The 23,488-nt window shown below is 42.9% G+C and overlaps 1 protein-coding gene across 1 annotated transcript; it reads left to right on the top strand.

The window, feature by feature from the left end:
* The first annotated feature begins 309 nt into the window (after nucleotides 1–309).
* Nucleotides 310–23,488, top strand: cfap61 (cilia and flagella associated protein 61). The gene is made up of 24 exons (XM_029496848.1): nucleotides 310–452; nucleotides 872–1,030; nucleotides 1,138–1,215; nucleotides 2,040–2,107; nucleotides 2,193–2,313; nucleotides 2,399–2,531; nucleotides 3,359–3,535; nucleotides 3,640–3,734; nucleotides 4,332–4,371; nucleotides 4,705–4,841; nucleotides 5,219–5,345; nucleotides 6,114–6,191; nucleotides 7,011–7,217; nucleotides 8,285–8,413; nucleotides 11,324–11,451; nucleotides 15,288–15,380; nucleotides 15,798–15,966; nucleotides 16,272–16,449; nucleotides 18,024–18,316; nucleotides 18,773–19,100; nucleotides 20,264–20,346; nucleotides 21,327–21,538; nucleotides 22,993–23,086; nucleotides 23,184–23,488. The coding sequence occupies exons 1-24, from the start codon at nucleotides 310–312 to the stop codon at nucleotides 23,331–23,333; spliced, it is 3,420 nt and encodes a 1,139-aa protein (XP_029352708.1). The 3' UTR covers nucleotides 23,334–23,488.

Raw genomic sequence — 23,488 nt, 5'->3', positions numbered from 1 at the left:
CCCGCCCCCTCCCCACCCGGCAGCGTTCTGTTACCACGGTAACCGAGTTGGTGCCAGCTAGCCACTTCAGCAGCTAACGTTTCCTACAGAGGTTAGCTCATCATTTTAAATAAATTCATCGATACTGGTCACAAATAAGTCAGAGGAATGTAAGTAACGGCCGCTCTGCCAAACGTTTTGTGTGTTTTTTTGTGTTTGTTGTCTTTTTCGCTACTTCTAGCCACAGCTTCTGGTTAAGTGTTGGCGTTCCTGTTTGCGTTGTTTTGCTAAGTCACCTGTGTGTTGTTTGTGTGTCTGTCCTCAGTGAACATGAGGACCATAACCTCAGACAGCGGTCAGCAGGAAACTGTGACCGTGAGAAGGAGTGAATCCGCGGATGCTCAGGGGATTGACAGCCTCGTCAGCCCCTCAGCTCTGGGAGTGTTTGGAAGAGTCAATGTGATTCAGCTTCTGTAAGAAAAACATCTCTGTTTGCATCTTTAATATCACGATATCACGATATCACACTGGGTGATTGTGTTTGCAAATTTGTTTATAAAAACGCAAAGAGAGAGAGCATTTCCTGAAGCATTACTAATATAACCGGTGAATCCTAAATCAATATTGCTACCATTCTAAAAACAGTTAAACTAAAGTTTATTGGGCACTATAGGTCCAGACAAGTGACTTCATAAACTCAAGGTAAAAAAAGAAATATGTGGCAGACAAAAACATAATCCAGAATCAAGTGTGTAATAGCTTTTACCAGCAGTAGTAATAGTAATTATGCCACAATTATAGCATTCTTCCCGCGTCTTGATGAATAAAATGACTTTTAATGTCACTGGATCATCTGGCTCTTGTGCCATCTGTCATCTCTCTGACTTTACAGAGAGAAAGCAAACCTTGCTATCACCTTGGCCAATGAAAAGGATGACATCGTGGCCCACGCTTCCTTCTTCGATCACCCTGCCGGGGATTTAGTGGATCAGGCTCACTGGGAGCCATTCCTGAGGAAGCATTTCAGTGCTGAAAACTGCACGGTGAGTAGCATTTATGAATTCAGAAAATAGGAGGACTGGAAGCTATTACTCAGTTCCAAAAATACGAAAGTATACTGACTCTAACGCTGGAGAAAAACTTTTTCCCTTCTACGCAGCCAGTCAACACACTCTTCCTCCACCTGTTTGTGACACAGACAAATTTTGCTACAGCAAGTGTAAAGGAGATAATCAGGTATGAATGGTTAAAGTCACGTATAAAGCTAGTCCTTATTCTTCAGATGATTCCAGATATCACAAAGTCAAACAGTGACAGGATGGTCTTTAATTTTTTTTCACCCAATGTTACAAGTGACACAAAACGTCTGAGCTGTGTGCCAAAAAATTATCTATTTTCAGTGATTTATCTGTCTAGAAAAGTCACATGATCACATAAATCTATTGATTAATTCATTTAGTTTCAAGAGATTCTCGTGTAGGTCAATTCTGGCCCAATTTACATCACAGCGTTTTCCCTAAAACGCTCCCTGATCAGGAGAAGCCCCCATTGAGCTCTGATTCCAAAAGCTTCAAGGTATGAACCCTCCTCAGATTAAACTGTGTTTGCCTCAACAAAAATTCTTCATTTCAAATGTAAAAAAACCAAACAAACACATGACCTGAATTCACACAACTGACCAAACAGCTGGAAATTGGAGGGAGTCAGATCAGACCATTAGAATCTAAAACAGGGGAAGCACCACATACAGAGAAAACTCCCCCCAAACAGACACCACCTTTGGTCTGGTCCATTGGGTGGTGTGTGTTTTTAAATAGGCTCCGCCCCCTAGCTACTCTTTTGGGCCAAACCAGGAAGAAGGACTTGGCAGACACAGGAACTCACAGACAAAAGGGGGATTAATTTAATAAAAAATGCCCTAACTGATGAAATCAAATGTTATCAGCTCCTTAAAGTAGCACAGTGTGGTGGGTTTGGATGAGATTGGATGACTTCAGTTATGAGCTGAAATTTTAGTGGAGCACTGTTAAAAAATAACTCCAAATGTCACGTTTTTCTAGGGCTGTCTTTAATGCCATCCCAGAACTTGAACACATCTGCCTGGTCAGCCCAAGCATCAACGACTTAGGTGAAGAATGGCTTCATATGTGTTGTTAGCTATACCTGTAGTTTCATGAAACTCAGCTCTGTAACTTTTGTATGTGTGCATCTAGAGCCGGCACTGGTCGCCATCTTTGAGCCATTGGAGAGCCTGACTGACCCTGGGCCATTGTGTGTAGCACTCATCTGCCACAGGCAGAAGCACTGTCCAAGACTGCATATTCGTCCAGCGAGGTGATCCCACAAGGTTCCTCAGCAACAACAAAAAAGTATGCGTATTCAGTGTAGACTACTGCTATTTTTTTCTTTCATATTACAGAGTTGAAGATCATGATGACATCATGCGTATATTGGATCAGCAGACAAAACAGTTATCAGCCATCAATCAGCCGTACTTCCTGGCAGAAGTTATTGAGGCTCAGAATGAAGAAAACCGCACAGCTGTCTGCGAGGTTTGTTCTCAGTTTCAAGCTTCAGTTTCACCTATTTGTTTGATCTTCAGTAATTATTTAAATCTCCGTTTGGAAATGAATCCACAGCAGCTGTGAAAATGAGAAACTGCCCTATCATGTGCTCTCCGTGTGGTCGTATGTGAGTGATGTGATTTGTTCCCAATCATTTCTGATCCACTCTTCCAGTCTAAGAATGATGTAATAGCAGCTCTCTGCTTTGACGGATTGTCAGAAGCCCTGCTGTGGTCCATTCCCTCGGGTCTCCACCCCCCTCTCTTCCCACATCCACCACACTCACCAGTCGGGCTGACATGTGTTCACGGCAACATATGGCAAATACGAGCTGATACTTGGCCAAGACGTGCTCTCACTGAACATATTGTGTCCAGACATCTGAAGCATTTTGGGCTTTATGTCTGAATATGTTCTGCGCTCAGAGAACAAACAGTCCAACATTGCCCGAGAGGGTTGGCCTGCTCATCCTTTCAATGCCCTTAAGTAATTCTAATAATAAATAAATAAATAAACAGTTTTTTAATACTCATTTTCATCTCCTGGAAGAAAAACAAAATACTTGTTTATATGTTATGAGTATGATTTTTATTCAAAACTAGTTTTCTAAACTAAAAAACTTTGTATTAATTAAAAAATGTTGCTCAAAATCACATTTTCTTCTTTTTGCTGCTTGCCCTATGTCCTTAAAATCCATCTTCTGATTTTTCTCTCAGTAAGAGGAAACTCTCACAGACACAGAGCAGAAAATTGACGACCCTTTATGTACATGATATTGTGAGTGTGACTTTTGTTTGGTTTTTTTTCTGCCACAGGTTGACAGAGTCGCTGCCGGCTTCATTGTTGTTTCTACTGATGTTGACCTTAAACAGCTGTGTGACAACTTTGAACTCAATGAATTCAACGGTTTGTTCAAACGTCATGCTGCTATTACTGACCCAAAAGGGAATGAAGAGGAGGCGAGGCAGACCCCAAGTTCCACCCCACAACAGGTAACTGGGCCTCTCCCATGTCAGAGGTTAGATACATTCAGAGTTAGAAGGCACTTGCATTGTGGCCTTCTCTGTGTTTGTTACCATCTCTCTCGCCCGAGCAGGAGGAGGCTCAGTTAACTGAGGCTGGAGAGTTTTCAGAACAGCCGAACGCTTTCTCTATTCAGTTCTTCATCATTGACAAGAATTATGAAACGAGGTAATGTTCCTGAAAGTACAAGATAAATGTAGAAATTATCTGTTGTTTTCTTGTCACGAATACATGAAGAAAACCCAGCATTGTTTTTACAGTCTGATTTGTTCTGATTCCATCTGAGCCGCTGCTCTGGCACTGGCAACTTCACCGAATAAATACTCCTCCAAAATTTATACCATGTAATTCACAGGCCTAGAAATATGTTTCCATCTGGGAACATATCTGAAAAGTTTTCAGGTTTTCTTAGTTTGGTCCATTTCACTCCTGCAGCTCTGGTGGCAGCCGTCCAGCCTCATATCAGTCATATGCCGCGTTAAAGCAGGGAGAGTGACTGTTAGTTGGCTCCCGCTGAGCTGCTCTCTCCATCACCACCACCTCCCAGCTGTTACTGAATATGGAGCCCATTCGCTTCCTGCCGAGAGTGAGCATGTTATTAATGAGAGCTGCGCTTAAAGTGACAGCGCGTCGATGGCGAGAAGTTGAGCTGGAAGCAGTGGGCATATTGCTGGGCCAGTTGTTCCGCCACAATGATCACCAACTTGGCTTTGAATCTGAAACTGGCGCAGACGCATGTTCTCACTCCTTCTTCTTCTCTTCCAGATCAGTGGACTTTATTCCATACGTATTCAAACTTTTCCCCGTGAGTATCGTTGCTGTGTGAGGTTGAAGCCTCGTCACAGGCTGATGCTGTCTACCTGACCAAAAGGTTTAGTTCATCTGTCAGGTAGACAGCCTGTATGCAGTGACCACTGAATCAGAAGTCAGTAGTACAGTACCGACGGGCTAGTTGCCATGGATACCTGTCAGTTGGTGGGTTTATTAGGCAGCAGTTATGGCTGATCAATTTGTTATTTGAAATTTGATATTAAGTTCATTAAAATGACTTTCATGAAGTTTAACTTTCCTCAGTTCATAGAGAACATATGTTCAGTCAAGTCCATCTGTTGGTGTTGATTGCCCTCATTTCTGTTAGGACCTGAATTTCTGCACCATCACAGTGCCCACTTCTTGCCCGGAGTTTCCGTTGCTGCAGAGCTTCCTGAGGGTACCAGCCCGGCCCACCAGCTCACCGCTCTGCGAACTCTACATGTTCTGCCACAATGGGATGAGGTCTGTCATTCTACAGATGTCCTCTAGATGTCCTCAGTCTCTGCCATGTGTTTCAGGAGTGTGAGCTTCCTCACACACCTGTTCCCATTTCTCATTTAACCATCCCGGTCCACCTGTTCTCTGCCAGATGTTGAGAAGGAGCAAATCAAAGAGCCTCTTTAGAAGAGGCTGCATCAAAAAGACTGAATGTTAGAGATGCTTTAACTAGTCAACAATATTTAAGTTTGGTATGAGCTGGACATCTGCTTTTAATGGGAAAAAATATTTATTTATTTCAAAACCTGGACCATCTACAATACTGATATTTTTACTCTATATAATGTAGAAGTCCATTTCTTTTTTTTCTTAATACTCTGTGCTGATGGTTGTTCTTGCAGGTCTGTGGATGTGAGGCCTGCTGTGGCTGCAGACCAGCCCGCTGTCTCTGATCTGGTCAAGGGTCTGAGACTGCACGAGACCCTGCTGCAGGACCTCGACTGTTTCTTCAACACCCGCAGTGATACAGTCCGTCACCACACTTGCACCAACACAAATTTTTTCGTTTCAATTTTTCAAATTCAGCAAAGTTCAATTAAATGATCAGTTCACATATAACGTACTTCAGAATAGTTTTTTCTCCATTTATCATAAAAATGAGCAACAAAGTGAAGAACGCCACAGTCCTCCTGTGTTGACAGGTCAGCTGAGTGGTAACGCACATTTGCTCTGCCTGCTCCATAAAATATGGCTTCTTCTCCTTTTTTGTTTCTAATACACTTTTCATTTGCTCACTCATCTATTAACTTTCAGCAACTGCAGCTGAAACCCATCACTGCAAAAATATAGAAACGTGAAAGATGTTGCAGTAATTTAACCTGTTTTTCAGTGGACAGAATTGAAACTGTCAATAGAGAAAATATCAGGGTTGTAATTCTAATTAATGCCCTTTAACTTTGAAATGACATGATGATTGTTTTGGACCATGGAGTGTGACTGGAGCCGGTATAATGATGATTGTTTTGGAATAAAGAGGAGTATCACACTTTTGCCAGGGAGCAGATTGGTGAGAATTCAGTTGAACAGAGATTTTTCCTCTGACTGACACCCCAGCTGTCACTGCTGCAGCTCCAACACTGATAATTACTTCTCAAATGAGAATGCAGCCACTTCATGTGTATTCATGGCACTGGACTCAGCTCAGAAGGTGCATTCACACTGCTCTCGTTCAGTTGGATACACAAATGTAAATAAATGTGTTATTGTTTTTTTGTTTTTTTTGTCCTGTCTCCGTAGGATGGGGTGCCACTGCAGGCCTTTGTGGCTCAGGTGGACGGTCGGGCTGTTGGGATCCTGATCATTAGTGATGAGCAGGTAGTTTTCTTGGTGATGTCTTTATGAACTTTAAGATTTCAGAATAATGCCACTAAATTTCTTCACTGCAAAATCTGTATTTTATTTTGAGTTTTTAATTTGTCGCAATTTTACACTTGATGTGGCTTTAAAGTTCAGAAATTTACATTTTCCACCTTGTTTGGTATCAGATCATTTATTCACTTTCATCTTTAATGTTCAAATTATTCATTCGTTTTCAACTCTCAACTTTCAACTCAAATGATCCAAATTTGGCTTTGGACCAATACAAGATGCCTACTAACAGTATTAATAATTTTAAAAAAAATTTAACAATTGAACATTCATGTTGTTAAGCAGCTGTTTAGTTTTAATTCTCCAGTTTTTGTGATCTGTTGGTCTTTTAATATTGCACTAAAACATGTATGCATAAGTATATATTATAATTTAAATTTTAAATGATTTCCAAGCCCACTTCAGTTCCTTAATTTGCTCTTTTGTCTTCTGAATATTAATTTGTAAAACATTTATTCACTAAATTATGCATCCAAAATGATCTCAGGGATAAATTTTGTTGAAGCCAAGAAAATATTTCTGTAATTCACTCTTTCAGAATTTTTTTATTTATTTATTTATTTATTTTTTAATTAAACATCTATTGGTGTGTGACACAATTCACATTACATATGGATGGGACTTAAATAAAAAAAAAAAAATACAGCAAGCTGCTGTGATCAGATGGTGATTATAATAAAATGAAAATGGATAAATTTGAAATCCAAATACGTGTCATGGAAATGTCAGTGCACACAGAACATGACCCGAGTCTGTCTCCGTCAGGATGTAGAGTATATCCGTGCCCACTACAACATCGAGAACTTCATCTACTTCAGCCATCACCGCTACGAGGAGCACGCTCAGATCCGCCACTTCGTCCTTAGACCTTCCTTCCAGCACTTCAGCAGACACTTGTTTAAGGAGGCCCTCCGGCTGGCACACAGATCCTGCCTGCACCACAGAGTCTACCCCAACTATAGCAGCCAGGAGGTGGGTGCACAGGGACTTTCAGGCCCTTACTGGCCCTCCATCGCCGGGCCCGTTCCAGCCCAAGTGCATGTCTACTCAGATGCACATTGTCATTAGTGTAATGAGCCTCAGTTCATACGCTGCAAAAAATATCCCCAACAACAAGACATTTAAAGTCAAATCTGTCACTTGATAAAGTGAACAACTTAAGAAAAAAGGCAGAGGGAAAATACTGAATAATATTTTTATTTTATGCATAGTTAAATTTATGATCATTTAAAGTTTAGAGATGAAATGAATAGTTGACAGTATTCAAGTGACAGACCTGTTTGAAAGCCTGCAGAAATTTCTACTGAAGGGAGAACGGAAGAACGATTGCTTTTGGTGAAAAAAGACACCTAATAGGTTTAATAGGGCTAGATTGAAAAACATCTTGTTGTTCTTTTTGGGTTATTTTATTTTTTTTTTTTTAAAGATATAATGTGATGCTCTTTCTCTCGTAGCTACAGTCTTATTCGGGCTATTGTGGATTCCACCAAATCTCCGTTTTAATTTTTGACAGTGGAAAATGAAATCTGTAAAGAAAGCATATTCCTGCCTCTCATTTTGCAAGTAATTTTATTTGTGCAGCTCTACGAGCTCAGATGAATGAACAGATGGATTTTTCCATGCAAAAAATGTTGGAGCTTTAAATGGGGCACTTTTTGCAGAGTGTGTCCCTCAGCAGGCTGCTGTCCCCGGGGTTAGGGCAGCAGGTGCCGACAGTGCTGCCAGCTCCACCTCTCCACACCATAATAAGACATTTCCTCAACGTGTAGAAGCTTCCACTTCCTCAGCTAATTATCTTCTACAAACAAGCACCAGGCTGGGAGAGGATTTGTAAATAGAATAATGGCAGAAGAGAATCACAGAATGAGCTCTGCTCATGCAGCTGGATGAGTTTTGGCTAATCAGCGTCATCTAACCTTTTCACCGGAGCTCATTATCACTTTGCCTCCCGAGCCCCCCCTCACTGATACTGTTTAACCTCTGAAGGGAAGTTCCCTCCAGTAGTTTGCTGACAGTGTGCCCTCTTCTTCTGCACCCAGAATTCCTGCGTCCACCATCTGGATTTCATCCTCAACTGTGCGGTTCCCGTGCACCCCCGACGTCAGATCATCTACCCGCTGGAGGAGCTTGGCACCAACGCCCCATCCAGGAGGATCACAGAGGACCAGGTGGGCCCAGCAGCAGCTGGCTGACAGGAAGCAGCCTGCCAGGGAATGTATATTAGGTGGGGGCCGCGCTGCAGGGTGTTGGTGTGACCACTAGGCAGCACTGTTTCTAAAGGGAAAAGCTTGAATATATACGATTCACTCGAGATGCAAAGGAAAAGTCCATCACAGATGTGAGACAGTTTGATGGAATGAACACAAGGCTTTAACATAAAATTAATCTAGAGTTTTATGTTTTTTTGTAAGCACAAAGGACTTGCTGTGCTACTTGAGGTATAAGTGATGAAAGGGATTTGTTGGTTCAAGTGTTAGTTTGTTTAGTTTAGAGTATCCCTGGCTTCTTCGTCCTTCTGTTTCACTGAGTACTGCAGAATTACTAAAGGTCTCCTATAGACAATATCTGAAAATGTAAATATGCTGAAGAATAACTCATTCTCTTCACATTAACTCAGTAGAATAAGAATCTTTCTTTGACATTCTATATTTTTAAAACAATTTACAGGTTTTCTACTTCAGATATGATTGAACACACTGTGCAACCAAGTTAATGAAGCTTTTATGTGTGCATTTATAAAACTGTATTTGGTACCACAAAATATTTTCTCAGCACAGTGTCACTTTAACATATACCTTCAGAATGTTGATTTTAGTCCATGCAGTCTAAACAGACAGACCTCCATGTGAATTTAAGAATGAAGTGCTGCAGCTTTACTGTTGTTCCTGGAACTCCAGAGAGAGGAGTATTTTGTTAAACGCTAGAGAAGTTTAAATATGGACCTTGATGCAACAAATAACTGAAAATAAGAATAATGAAATTTCACTGAGTCATGTGTTCCAGGCTGATCATAATGGGGCTCTGATTTATTTAAATTTTACTTCAAACATTTACCTGTATGGCAGTGCTCTTCTACACCTGAGGTATCGCTGTGCACACTCGGATGTTAATTTCCCTCCATCACCCCACCCCTTTCCCCTTGGTAACACAGTGGTCATGATTTCCAGGCTACGCTCCAGATAAGAGCTTTGTCTCTGCCTGCTGATGTCAGCCGTGGGAAGATTAATCCAATTTAAAGCACCTGTTCCCCCTCTGTCAATACGGGATCATGTTAAACAGAGCCGTGGTCATTGAATGTGTAGGAAAGGTGAAGCATCTCCGGCGTGATAAGAGCTGCTGCACCTGCTCCTCTGTACATGCAGATGAGACGGAGGGAGGCGGGGGCTTTGTTCTCCAGATGACCTCATCTGGATAATTCCAGCAGGATTCAGATGGATGCATGTTGGCATGTAATAGGCAACAACAAACACTTGAAGTCAGAGTCATTTGTATCATAAATGTCAATGAAAAATTTAAGTTCCAACTTTGCTGAAATGGCGATTTTGCTTTTGTGCTAATGAGTTAACTTTTTTTTGTTTATTTGTTTTTTTTCTTCCCCTCTTCTTTAGATAGCCAGAAACAAAAGCATCACCTGAAACTCGTTGACCAAACGTCCTTTCTTGATTATTTCTTGAAAGTAGATTTAGAATTCTAATCATCAGATAATTTTGGTGTACAAGTCTTCTCTAAGGCTGCTTTTGTTTCAGTGCGACTTTTAAATGTAATAATGATGATTTATTTCTTTTGCCTTCATACACACATTACTAAACAATCCGTTATTTTGTGGCTGTAGTCAAACCCAGAGCCAGAACATCTCTGTATGTCACAGATGTTGAGTGCACAGGCCCTCATTGAAATTATGAGAATATTACACAAAGGTTAATTCCACCCTCAGGTTTCCCCTTTTTTTCCTGCTTGGTCCTATTTTTGATCCAGCAAGGTGCATTGTGGGGCCGATCTGCCTAATTATACATGATGAAGGAGCCATTAGCTGCCTCAGATCACTGGGCGAGGACCAGGCATGCTTGGCGGTGGAGGAATTGGGAAATGAGAACAGTGTGTTCTAGTAATTCCTGCGGGACTCTTTTGTAATTGTTGTGGAAAAGTGTTCCTTAACTGTCAGGTCACATGGCCAGCCCAGTGTTTCCATCTCAGTACAGTGTGAAGCTGCCGTTATTGAATTTGCTATTTTTATGGATGCAGAACAAACAAAATTTTAATACCCAAGCAGACGTTTCAGACACAGACACACAAAAAAACTTTGAAATGTAAATATTGGCTAACCAAGGGAGCTGAAACTTTTCTGCTTTCAACTGAAGCCAGTCTGTAATGCTCATGTGGGAAACGCCTGACGATGCAAAGCAACACAGGGGGTTGAAGTGAACGGGTGGGTCAACGTTACATTGGATTGAACACTTTCACACATTCACCCATTCAAAAATAAAACTTCTTAGAAACCTCTCTGTCCAACAAAGAAATTCAAAAGCTACAGTTTCTGGGGGTATCCAATAGCTGAATTCACAATAGAACAAAATCTTGAGTTGCAATGACGGATTGAAGGTGTTCTTCCCTTCAGTCACTGGAGTGGCTCATTTTAATGAAGCCTAGCTGATCTGTTCCCACTTCTCTAAAGAGCACTGGCAAAACGGAATTTGGTAACCACCTGCAAAAAGGCTGCTTGTTGGATTCCAGTAATTTTCACTCTGCAGACTTTCAAATTGTAAGGTTTGACAGAGACCTCGTTTTAATGCTTGCAGGATGTAAAGGCTTTTCACTGAGAGGTTGGTCTCTTCAGCAGGTTGACTAAGTGCCTTTATGAGAGCTGGTCTCTGCTTCATCCCGTAAAAATTCAAATGGGGAGAAAAATTAGGCACATCATCATGTAATGCTTTTAGTGGATTAATAATTATGGTTACATGCATTTGGTGATTATTTAATTTTCAGAAAATGGCACCAGGCTTTCTGGGAAAGAGGCACACCCTCCAGGTTAAAATAAAAGCCAGAAATTTGACCAACTGACTTCTCTCTCTTTCTCTCAGGCTCCGTTTGCTCTCAACCTCATCAGCAGAAAGTTAACCATGGAGCCAAAGGTCACCGTTAATGCCAGGATTGTGGTGGTGGGGGCATCGGACACAGGTTTATCCTTCCTGGAGGTGTTGTCCCTCTGGTGAGTTCACCCCAGAATGAGCTAAATCCAAGTGCAGTTGATTGTGTATGTATGCACTGGCAGATAATGTCACTGTTCCCTCTGCTGGATTTAACATGGAAAGATTAACCTGTTAGGGAGCCCCGGGGCAAAATTTGTTGTCAGGCCCCATTAAGCCCCACCTCCCACACACCCCACACACACACCTCCAACCATCTGTGCATTGTGTATGTAGCACGTCGTCGCCAAGTTCCCATCTCGGACGGAGCAGACTAAACATGGCAGCTTCATTATTTACTCAGAACAGCCAGTTCTTCTGTGTTGGAGTTGAATATTTTCACTTAGTTTGTAATTTGGTTAAAATATGAGGCCCCGTCTGCATTTCCACTTGTCAAGTAATCTGATGAGAAGACCAGAAGAAACAATGACTTAATCCAAAATACAAGTACAGTGTATCTGATCCTGCTTAAAGCTCCATTGTTGTAGGTTATTTTGACTCCGTCCCCAAAGACCCTCCTGCTGCCCCACATTCACCAGTGCAAATCTGGATTAATCCGCTGGTGAAACTAGTTCCCAAAATATTATATTAATATTATATTTCAGTTATTTTACAAATAAAATAGTGTGATCTTTGTTATTTTGGTCGTGGAAAAAATGAATGTTCCCTCTGTAAAATATTAGTGGGTTGGTTTTTATTTTACACTTGATCATATTTAGTTCAATTATATTGTGCAGCCCTAATTCAAGGTTATAGATTTTTTTTAATCATCTGTTAATTTTATGAAAATTGCGTGCACCACAGTAACCACAGTAAACAAAGGCCATGAGCGCACATGATGACTGAAAGGTTGATGATAGTCTAATATTTTTCTTTTAGATGAGTCAACAAAATCACTGTAGTGTCACCAAAAGCAGAATTATCTCAGTGCATATTTCCAGTCTCTGAGTCCACTTTTATGAATATGTCTGCCAGCAAACACAGAAGAATAGGTTCACACTAAAAAGGCATCTCTTATAAACAGCACTGAGAAGATTCAGGAATTATGATGTACAGCTGGCAGCAGGTATAATGAAAAAATATTCACATGATCCGGTTTATCACTGATTGTGTCTGAAGAGAAATGCTGTCCCCAGAAAGCCTGAGCCCAAGGAGGGCAGTCCCGCACTAAGGCTTCTCTTTCATTTTTTATCGGCTTTTATTCCAGGAATCCAATCTCTGGAAATGTCACTTGACTCCAGGTCGGACGTCTTACATGTGTGCCTCCGTCCCCGCTTTGTGAGATTAACTGCTCCAGCAAATAATAAGAGGCGTGGGGCTGCTGATTCAGAACCCGCCGATAGCTGCCAGGCAACCAGCGCTGTTGTTTTGTGCAAGTGAGATTTCACAGCTCACAGAGCTGCTGAAGCTGGCATGGCACCGGTGGTGGGGTGGGCGCAGGCAGCTGTCTGAGGCCTGGCATTCAGGAGGGCCAGCGCTGGCCCCCCCCCATTAATTAGCCACTCTACTGTTTCCCCCTGTCAGGGATCTGCTGCGGCGATCTGTGTTTGCTGTCACTAATGAGTTGACTAATGAGACAGTTAGTGTCTGCTGAACTAATGGTGAGGCGGCGGCACATTGAGAGGGTGAATGATGGGTCATTTTCGGCCTGCAGGGGCCCCCCTTATCAGCCCTGCCCAAACGTCCAACCCCCACCACCCGCCCCCAACATGGCTTTGCATGTGCTCATTGAATCCAGCCCAGCAGCACCAGCACCAGCCCCCCTTCCCACCTCCATTACTGACAGGCACGGGGTCAGACAGATAAAGAGCTCTGCGGCGGCTCGGCCCTCTGCTCGCCGCGGTCAGGCTACAGGGTCACCGCGGCCGTCTGTCACCGGCTGATAACGGAGCAAATCCAGAGCCACTGATTCAGTCGCATCCAGACACCAATAATTGGCCTTAATGCCTCAGTGCTGCACCATAAATCCACCTTCTGGCACAGATTAACAAGGAAAGTTTGACTGCAGCCATTGTCTGGTGTTTGTTCCGATCATAATTATTGATGCTATTTGCATCTTCCTTTCAAAATGGAGGCTCAAACCTTGATGAGACCAAACTGAAGACTGTTGCATCTTATTTAATCTGTAAACATTTGTAATGAATGTACAGATTTAAATCCACGGTCAAATGTTCACATTGTAGTATGATATATTTTTTTTTTTTTTTTTTTTTTTTAAAGGCACAATTAGTCAATTCATTGATTAGAGAAGAAATGAGCAGCTTTAATGATGAAGCAGCTGTGTGATTTTCAGTGGAAGCTGAATAACTTTTAGGTTTTCTCCTCCTGGATTAAACTAAATGAGAAATTCTAACTGAAAAATTAAACAGATGGAAGTTTTTATTTACAATTTATTCGGAGAATAAGAAACCAGACTAGTTTGAAGTGCCACCAGATAAATTGACAGCCATATTATTACCAGTGTGTGACATTCACCAGTGTCTGATGTTGAGATCCCTGCTGGTGGGCTTTAATTTAGCAGGAAGCTCCGATAAGAACAGTACAGGAGGTGATCAGAGGCACTGGTGTGATAAAGCTGGACACTGCGAGGCACACACTCCGCTATTCACCGAAGGCAGGAGCTGGAGCTGCCCTTATCAGCTGTATAATGTCCTGAAGGCGACCACAAAGGAGGTCATTTGCATCACAACAGTTTTGGGTTGTTTTTTTTTTTTTTTTTTTTTTTTTTTTTTTTTTATGTGGGCAGTAAAAAGACACCAGAGGCAGGAAGGCATGTCAGGATTTTTCCGCAAACTGAACAATATCTGAGAGGTGGTACTTAAGACAGAGGACTTTATTCATCCTGAATTCTACAGATGGCGACAGGAAGAAACGATGAATCCATCTGGGACACCCACTCAAACCATTCTAACAGGAGACAAACCACTTATCTAGATTACAGAACACAGAGCGGTGCCACCGATCAGTTTATCAGCTGCTGTTCTAAGGCCTCCAACTTCATTCACTCTTAAAGGTTTTGATTTAGCTCAAAATCTCCCAGATATCAGTCCAGTCCAGCATCTGTGGGATGAGCTGGACCAACAAGTTCAGATCCAGTCTCCAACTCAAAACCTCCAGGACTTAAATCTTCAGAGGTCTAGAGGAGTCCAGACCTCCAGAATCAGGACTGTTTTGGCATCATCAGCCTCCGCAGTATTAGGCAGGTGGACATAATGTTATGGATGATCATATTGTGGAAAAGGTCTAAAGGTGTAACGCTGCCGAATGTGCAATCAAATATTCAAGTGAGCGAGTACACAACCACAAGGATCTAATTATCCTGAATGAGTCAAATCTTCTGAGTGGATGAACCACAATGCTTCTCTCCACATAAACCTTGTTTTCTACTTTGCACATGCTTTGTAATGCCACGTTCTCTCCACCTCCACAAATACTCAGCACTAACTCTAAAGAATATGTTGAACAACCGGCAGTGGTTCAGTGAAAAGAAGTCTGCCAAGGATGCATTGTTCTGATAGTATGAAGAGGGTTAGGAACCAATCCTTGATCTCCCTAAAGCAGCAGCTGATCGCTAACAAGAGCAAGGACTTAGCTTTGTGTGCAAGGATGGTTTGTCTCACACATAAAGGGACATAACTGCAAATTTAAGAGTTTTGATTATTCTTCCTCCTCCTCTTGACACTAGCTGGCCTTTGTCAGGCTTTCTAAAAGTTCTTACTTGTCTGTGGATGAAGAATGAAGTCGAGGCAGAAATGATAAATCATCCGTCCCCAGAGAAACATTCCTCTCACACTGTCCTGTTGGTGTTCACTGTGGAAAGCACTAATGTTTGTTTCCTTTGCTGTTTATTCCGTTGAAGCCCTCACCTGAGATTCAACAACCTGACTCTTATCTCCACACATGGTTTCCCCGGCAACTACAACCATGAGGATGTTGGATTTCTGTCCTCAAGGTGAGAAAGTTAGACAGATGCAGAGATTAAAAATCTTTTGTTTGTATCTAATAATACATTGCAGGTATTTATACTTACATGAAGTCTAGTGTTCTGATGTAAATGGGCAGCATGGCGTCCTCTGAGCTGGACCGGTCCTCTGCTCCTGGAGTCTTTCAACACAAATCTAATGGAGAAACATGATGGAATGTCAAACAACATCAACAACACAACAACACAGGAAGAAACACTGTCTGGACTTCATGATAGTGGGGCTAAAAATATTTAAGCATGTAAACATAATGTGCTTTATTCATTGACAAAGAAGCATGGTCATCGGTGACAAGAGGCATTTGATGACAATCTGGACATAAACGTTGCATTTGCCCGACTTCAACAGATTTCAGCGTCTGTCTCGCTGTGTTTTGTTCCCCACAGTCATGCCTACAGCAGCAGAAACTTGGCCCAGCTCCCCCTTCATTTCTCTACCAATGTGGTGACCGGGAAGATGGTGGGCATCAACAGGAAGTCCAAACACGTCCGGGTCTCTGGCGGTAAGAGGGTGGCCTACGACCACCTCATCCTCTGCACAGGTCTGCAGTACCAGGTGAGACCAGCTCAAGTCACATCACAGCGTTTTACACCAGCTCAGACATTTTCCTGATGAAATCATCATCTGTATCATTTCATTCTTTATTTAAACACAAATAACTAATAATAGATTAAATAAGAAAGAACACAGAGCTGCTCTGATGTGTGTATGTAAACACAAAGTTTATATTCACTTTCTTTCTGCGATTGAATCCACATACCAACTTAACTCTGAACTCTTTTAGGTGCCGACGTAACTCTGTTGACTGAAGTGTTTGCTGTGAAACATATCTGATGGAGCTGTCTCCTGTGATGCTGTAGGTTCCCTGCCCCTCCGGTGTGGATCTGAGCCAGACAGTCTCTAATAGCAAGCTGCAGTCTCGGTCAGTTCACCGCAGGTACAGTGGGCCCGTCCCCTCCAACCTCTTCACCCTCAACGACCTCTACGACTGCATGGCTGCTCGCCGCTGGCTGTCCGCCAACTTTGTGGAGCTGGAGGGTTAGTGTATGCCACCTACACACACACAAAAACACACAAAGAACCTAAAATTAATCTGCAGTAGTATGTCATTACTCAGCCAGTCACCACTGAAGTGCCCCGGTATAATTAGCAGCTAATTAGCTGCAGAGAAATCTTTCATCTCAGTGAATCAGGTTGGCCTCTTCTCTTCCACTTTCCATTATCATATCACTTTCTGAGAGCCAGGCTTTTCAGAGCAGGAAAAAACACACGGTGTCATTAAGCAAAATTAATCTGCTCTCTGAAGGAATTGTGCAATGATCTCCAGAGTGAGCCTTTTATACATACTAATTAGTTGATCCTAGTCATAAAGGGACACCGTTAATAAATGCAAATTGCAATGGCAGACTCCAGCAGATACCATGTTTATTTCCATATCTTAATAGGAACATGAGGAAACAGAGTGCATGTAAATTTTTAGCACAAGACTGAAGCACAGCAGTTATTCCTGTTTTCCAGTTTCTGTAGCTCAGAAATATGTTATTGGTTAAGTCCCAGCCATTTGCCCAAACAGCTGCTCACTGTGGTTTTTATCAGACAGACAGGAGTAAACAGAACATTTGTCAAAGAAAACAGGAAGTAAGAAATAACATCTTTGTAACCTTTGATTTCCCGCTGCTGCCGGCGTGGTATAAACGAGCCTGGGGATGAGGCTCTGCTGATCGGAGGAGAAGTTCTGCCCTCCGGAGGCCTCGATGGTTCAGCAGCAGCTCTTCTCATTCAGCACCACGGACAGAGACACGGACCGATGTTCTCGTTTTATGTTTTTTATTTATTTCTGCTTTTTCTCACGAGGAATGCCCTATTGTAAAGGTCAAATCATCACCTTAACATAGTAAATGGTTATTCAAAAATGTTAAACAGTCAGAAAACAGTTGACAAAGGAATGTTGCTGCCTCGTTCTTAAAAGTTCCGGTTTATAACTTCTCCAGCGTTTTATTTGCTGTGTTGATAGCCATAAGATGATGAACGTGGATCTGGGTCCTCGGATTGGCTGAAACATTTTGATATTTTCACTGTATTAATATAGAACCCAGTCCTAATTTATAATCCCAGACCACATGGAGGTGTATGGTTAGGTTATATCTGAATGGGTTTAAGGCATGCCTCTGCACACAGGACCTAATGGCTCTCGAGATAAACCAATCTCTTTTGGGTAATTTAGTATAGCGTACAGTACACTATGACTTCATGGTCATTAAATCTGAGCATATGTTGTCTTTGTTTTATAGACCTCTGGAATGGCAGCCCTTCAGGCTGCACAAAATGATTGACCAGCAGCACATACACTCAGTCTTTCTAAAGAAGCTTGTGCAGCTTGTTGTGTAAAGTGATTTGTCTGTGCATTGTGTACAACTCGTCTTTGGTTATTCTGGTTTAGAGTATTTTTATCTACAAAATAAGCTAAATTCAATGTGTGTTGGTTGTTTTTTTTTTTTTAATCCCCTCTTAAAGTGAGTTTTTGTTGAATGAAAAATATTTAATTAGCTGTTGTTGGTCTGATTCTGAGTTTTGGGGAAACACAGATCTGTTTGTGTCTCGCTGTTCGCCAGATGACGCCATTGTGTATGGAAACAACATTGATGTCTACACAACAGTGGAGACTCTGCTCGACCTCGGCATCTCCAGCTCCCGTATCCACCTCGTCCTCCCACCTCCCGAACCTGGCGTCTCCTGCTTCAGCGACCCTGCTGTGGAGAAAGCCGTGATGACAGCCTTGGAGAAGGCTGAGGTCCAAGTTCACCGCAACTGCCTGCTGGCTCACATGAACAACGGCGAACACCCCGATCCCCTCACGTCTGTGTCGTTCACCACCGATGTGGAGCCTCTCCATCTGCAGTGTGGCGTAGGTTTACCCAAACAGTTATGAGTTTCTACAAAAGAGAGCTCTCCAAACAATGGCGGCTGAGTGGCCAAGGCGCCTGCTGGAGCTTCACCAGCTTCATGGCTGTTGGTTGGATGTTAATTTTCCTCCTGGAAGCAGCCTGCGTTTGTCAAGCACAAAATGATTTCTGATGTATTCCCATTTTCATTGTTGCCGGCAGTGAAGGATTCTGCTGCCTGGTAATGTTTGGGTTTCTGGGATTTTCCAGACTCCATTCTAGAATGGAGTCTGTCTGCTGTCCCTCTGTTATATTAATGTTTTCATGAACAACTACATTAGAAATAACCAAAAAGAGACGCAAAGACACACAAAACGTGTGGTTGTAGACAAAAACTGAACAAAGGCAACACAAACATCATGAGACACAAAATGAGATTTACTCATTTAAGTACTACAAATCTTTTATTTCCCCCTCAGGTGTTCATCAACCTTTCCACTAAAAGCGTAGACTACGATGCCTTCAGGAGCATCAACGACTCCTTCCTGGTCTTCGACAGCAGACTTGTCATAGACGCCACCTTCCACACCAGTGACCCGGCCATCTACGGTGCTGGTCCGCTCACTAAGTTCTCTCGTCGCTACCACACGGACGAGTGGTCGCATGGTCACTTCAACTCCAAAGAAGTGGGCCAGGAGCTGGCCGCCACGATGCTGATGCTGTTTGACCCGACACTGGAGCCTCCTGACACGCCCACACCTGACATGGACCGTCTGGTTCCTCTGTACAAACAGGCCAAGATACAAGGTCAGACGGCTGAAAATAAACTTAATTGTCTCTAACACAATACTCAGATCTGATGCTGTTCCAACCCACTCTACCACCGTGCTTTACACCATCAGCTGTTTTCATTTTACAGGTTGCCTGGCAACCTTGACAACCCATAATTCCTTTTCCACAAACACCAGAGGTTCTAACAGTTGTACCATTAACTGAAGCTAAAGGCTCTCTGCTGATGCTTGGACTGTCATGAGATGACTCCTGGGATAGTTTGGGCCACACAGGATCCACCGGTGTGATTCGGAGTTTCCAGATAGGGAAGCTTTAATGAAACACATAGATACACAGATAGATTCTACATTACGCCACAGATCAGTGTCTTATAGACCTTCTGCACAGAGGCAGCTAGCTGGTAATTTATTTAGAACAAGATGTCTTCTACGCAGCTATTCATCTTTTACACCAACAATTCAGTTGATTGATCCAGCTTTCTGTTTATTCAGGACTTGACTCATCTCTCTGTTGGTTCTCCTGTTCCTGTATTCACTTCAATAAGAACTCATGACTCAAGAGTTAATTGTAAATACAGAATTCCTTCACAGCAGATCTCAGTTCATACGTTTTGTGAGTTTACCTCGCTCCCCCGCTCCTCCTGTCTGCCCATGTTTTCGTCAGCTTTTATCTGACAGAATTTATGCTGCCTATGTTTTTTCATGATGCTTTTTTGAAACATTTTCCAATCTTTTATCCGCACGCCCACCGCTGAGGTTATTGTGACGGACACTCGAACCACAGCACAGCCTGACAATGCCGTATTGTGCTGCTGTGTGTTCAGGGTAACCAAGGCCACTCCGCACATTATATAACCACAACAGCCTCTCTGTTTCACCCTTCTCAGAGATGAAACACACGTGAACTTTTCAGGCAGATTTCAGTGATTAGAGAGAGAGATGAGGTTATTGCCTCAGCTCTGTTTTCCTCTGTGGGTGGATGCTAACACTGAAATGTATGTTCAGATTAGTATCAGTGTTGAAATGCTCAACAACACAAGAGGGAGCGGATAGATTCTATGTGAATAATTTCCTCTGATGAGAACACCCACCTCCCACCTCTTCCTTAACGGATGGCTTCATGTTCTCTGATATAAACCATCTACCTTCCTGTGTCATCATGCTTCCTTCCTCCCACAGGTGGGAAGCTGCCAGGTGGACTGAACTACCTGCACGTGACTAAACCTTCTGCCACCAACCTGACCGATCCGCCTGTTAAACATGTATGTTTTCACCCTTCAACACGAATCTGTGCTTTTTACTCTTCTGCTTGAAAGCAGCACCAATGGTTTGTTTCTGTTGTAGACTGATTTTTTTTTTTTTTTTTTTTAATTACAACTTCCTTTGGGATAAAAAAAAATATGAAGGCATTAAAAAAAAAACAGCTCAAAAGCAGAATTTTTGGGGGGGACTTCATTGCTTTTATTAGTCAGAACAATGAAGACAGACAGGAAGGAGTTGACTGTGTTTATACACTGAGTTCCCCATTTATACCCTATATGGTGGCTTCAGGGTCACTAACCAACACATGTATATGCCCTCATGTGTTGCTTTGGTGTGGACGGAAAAGGAAAACTGCAGAGAAAATTACCTCAGTATTCAAAAGTGTTTGTTATGCCAATTAGCTGATTTCAGAGACGTCCCATCAACATCTGCTGACCTGAATGGGACTGACTTAGAGATGGACATCCTGAAACATATGAAAGTGAATCAAAAATTCATTCTAGAAGTTTTAGCTAATAGACATGTCACGTGAAGGACTCCAGTCTAAACTGGTCATGCAGAGGTGATCTTCATGAAGGAAGGGCCTTTAACATCATTTACCAAAGCAGGACACATTAAGACACCGTTTTGAAATCCCGTCCTCGTGCCCTCTTCCAGTTTCCAGACCCACAGCTCTGATTTTATCAGGGGTCTGGCTTTGTTCTCACTGACAGCTGAGATCAATGCAGCAGTTCGGCCTGTTGTTTAAATCCACTCACTGAAATAATGACTCTTACAATGGACACGTTTCTTGAATCAACATAACAAAAATTAAGTTAACTGCTACAATAATGTGCTCATGTTTGGACTGAAGGGGATTTGTGGAGGATGGATGAGAATGACTCCTCCCCCCAAACAGACACCAGGCACCACGAACACCAGGCTGAGTGACCTCGGCTGAACTCCCATTCTGCTTCATTGTGTGTGTTCATCCTCAAAGTTACAGGACGGAGAGATTGTGACGGGACGAGTGGAGACGGGGAACTACTTCTGTTTGCATCTGGACTGCAACGAGCTGGTGGAGACGCTCACCTGCCTCTCTCTGAAGCCCCTCCCCGTCTCCAATTACTTGACTCTCTATGGGAAGCACCAGCAGCTGCTGGGCCAGCTGTTGACCCGCTACCATCAGGGCCTGATCCACGACCTGTACAGGTGGGACAAACACAGTCGCACACAATTTTAGAAAAACACTCCACACAGCAGTGTAATCATGTTTTATTTGTACGCCAGTGAAAATGCTCCTCAGCTAAAGAAGTTAGGGAGTACTTTATTTGCCATATCATAATTCATTTTGGACAAAGTGTCCGCACTCCTGCATCTGCTCTTTATTCGAAGAAACTGAAGAAACCAGGTCAGAAGATATGAACATTTGTTCATCAGAAAAGAAAAAAACTTCTTGTTTGAGCTTCAGAAACTCAGGAGGTAAACAAACATTACACACTTCCTGTTCAATCAACCTGCTTAAATAAGCAGTTTGGATCTCAAGATGTCTGTCTTTAGTTTGTCAACAAAGACGCTTCTCCAAATTGTTACTTTTCACGGTGGCATTGTGTTTCATGTGCAGAATAATGAAATTTCTGCAGTTTATATCAGGGATTGTTAAAGAAAACATGCTGCTGTTGTTCCCCGATATCTGATTTTGATGCTAAAATGAAATTGATGGTCGACAAAGAAGTTTTGGGGCAAAAAGTAGTTTTCATAAAGTTTGCGGTAGAATTAAAAAGGTAGGAAGTGTTTTCAGGCTGATTGATGACCCTGCATGTCCAGATGACACAGAAGAAGAGAGAGATTAGATCTTCACTGTCCTTTGTCCTCGTGTCTTCTGTGAGTGTGTTGGTGTGACTTTAGTGTGTTGGAGTGTGTGTGTGTGTGTGTGTTTGTCAAACAGCAGGTGACCTGCTTCTGAGATTTCAACACAAATGACCTCCAGACATGGACATCTATTGAGTCCCCCCCGCAAACCCCATTCACCCTTCACCCCCTCCTGCCTCCTAATCTGTTTATGCAGCTCCCCAATCTGTCTTTGTAGCCGGTGGAGGACGAGACAAAGCAGGAGCCTCCCCGCTGCAGAGGCCGAGTTCTTGCTACGCCACTCGCTCAGCTGACTTGTAAAGTCATTGTGGAGGCTGACGGAGCATCATGAGCCGTTAAAATAATTGATTGACCGTGTGGCGGCTGGGGGCTATTCAGTCAGCACAGCTTGTGTGTGTGTGTTTGGGGGGGTTGGGGGCAGATTGCTTCAGGCACTGGCTGATTTTTAGCCGTTATTTAAAGGGTCAGTTCATCCAGATCATTTGAATTTCCTCATTATGGAGTTCTGGATTCTGACCTGCAGAGGTAGGAGAAGACCTCAGGACTGGACTCAGACCACCATCTAGGAAAAGTAAAAGAGAAATGGGACATGACAGATGATCACACTTGTATCAAAGCAACCTTTTCCAAGCTCGTTGGTGCTGTCAAACATTCACATTCAAACATTCTTTAGCTATAAACCTTCATCATCGTCACCATCAGCACTGAGGTGATGAAGCTTCATGCTCAGAAATGTGAGGAGGCAAAAGCAGATTAGGTCACTAACAGACTGATCTGTGTGTGTTCTCCTGCAGCTTCTTCAGACAGAGTTCCTGTTTGGCCGTTTATCACGACAGATTCTCTGACTTGGAGCAGGAGCTTCAGCAGATCACAGCCCCCAGCCTAAAGGTGTGTCCTCCTGTCTGACTGTGTGTGTGGACGGACGTGTACAAACATCATTTTAATCATCCAGGTTCAAAGTAAAGTTCAGTGTACTACCCTGCAGGGCGATGTGTGGAGGCAGCAGGCGACGGTGGACGGATCAGACGGGTTTGGAGACACTGAGACTGGCGCTGCGGTGAGAAGCCGCGCCGTGAGGTTTCTGACCTACAACAGGAACCTGCTGCCCATGTTCTCCTGCCCGGGCCAGCTGTGACGCCACATGGACATCGAAGAGTTAACGGAGTGTCCACCAGGTCAGATGAGCCAAATGCAGTCGACAGTCGTTCACGATTTCTCATCAGAACAGTCTAACCTGATCTGACAGCCGTGTTCTCCCTTCAGCCTTATTCCTCCTCATCTTTACTTTAT

Source organism: Echeneis naucrates, chromosome 24 (assembly GCF_900963305.1).
Source record: "Echeneis naucrates chromosome 24, fEcheNa1.1, whole genome shotgun sequence".
Taxonomy (NCBI): Eukaryota; Metazoa; Chordata; class Actinopteri; order Carangiformes; family Echeneidae; genus Echeneis; species Echeneis naucrates.
This window is presented reverse-complemented; position numbering and strand designations above follow the sequence as displayed.

Coding starts and splice junctions, on each gene's coding strand:
- cfap61 (XM_029496848.1), top strand. CDS start 310: ATGAGGACCATAACCTCAGACAGCGGTCAGCAGGAAACTGTGACCGTG. Junction 453..871: donor GTCAATGTGATTCAGCTTCT/GTAAGAAAAACA, acceptor CTGACTTTACAG/AGAGAAAGCAAACCTTGCTA. Junction 2,314..2,398: donor CTGCATATTCGTCCAGCGAG/GTGATCCCACAA, acceptor TTCATATTACAG/AGTTGAAGATCATGATGACA.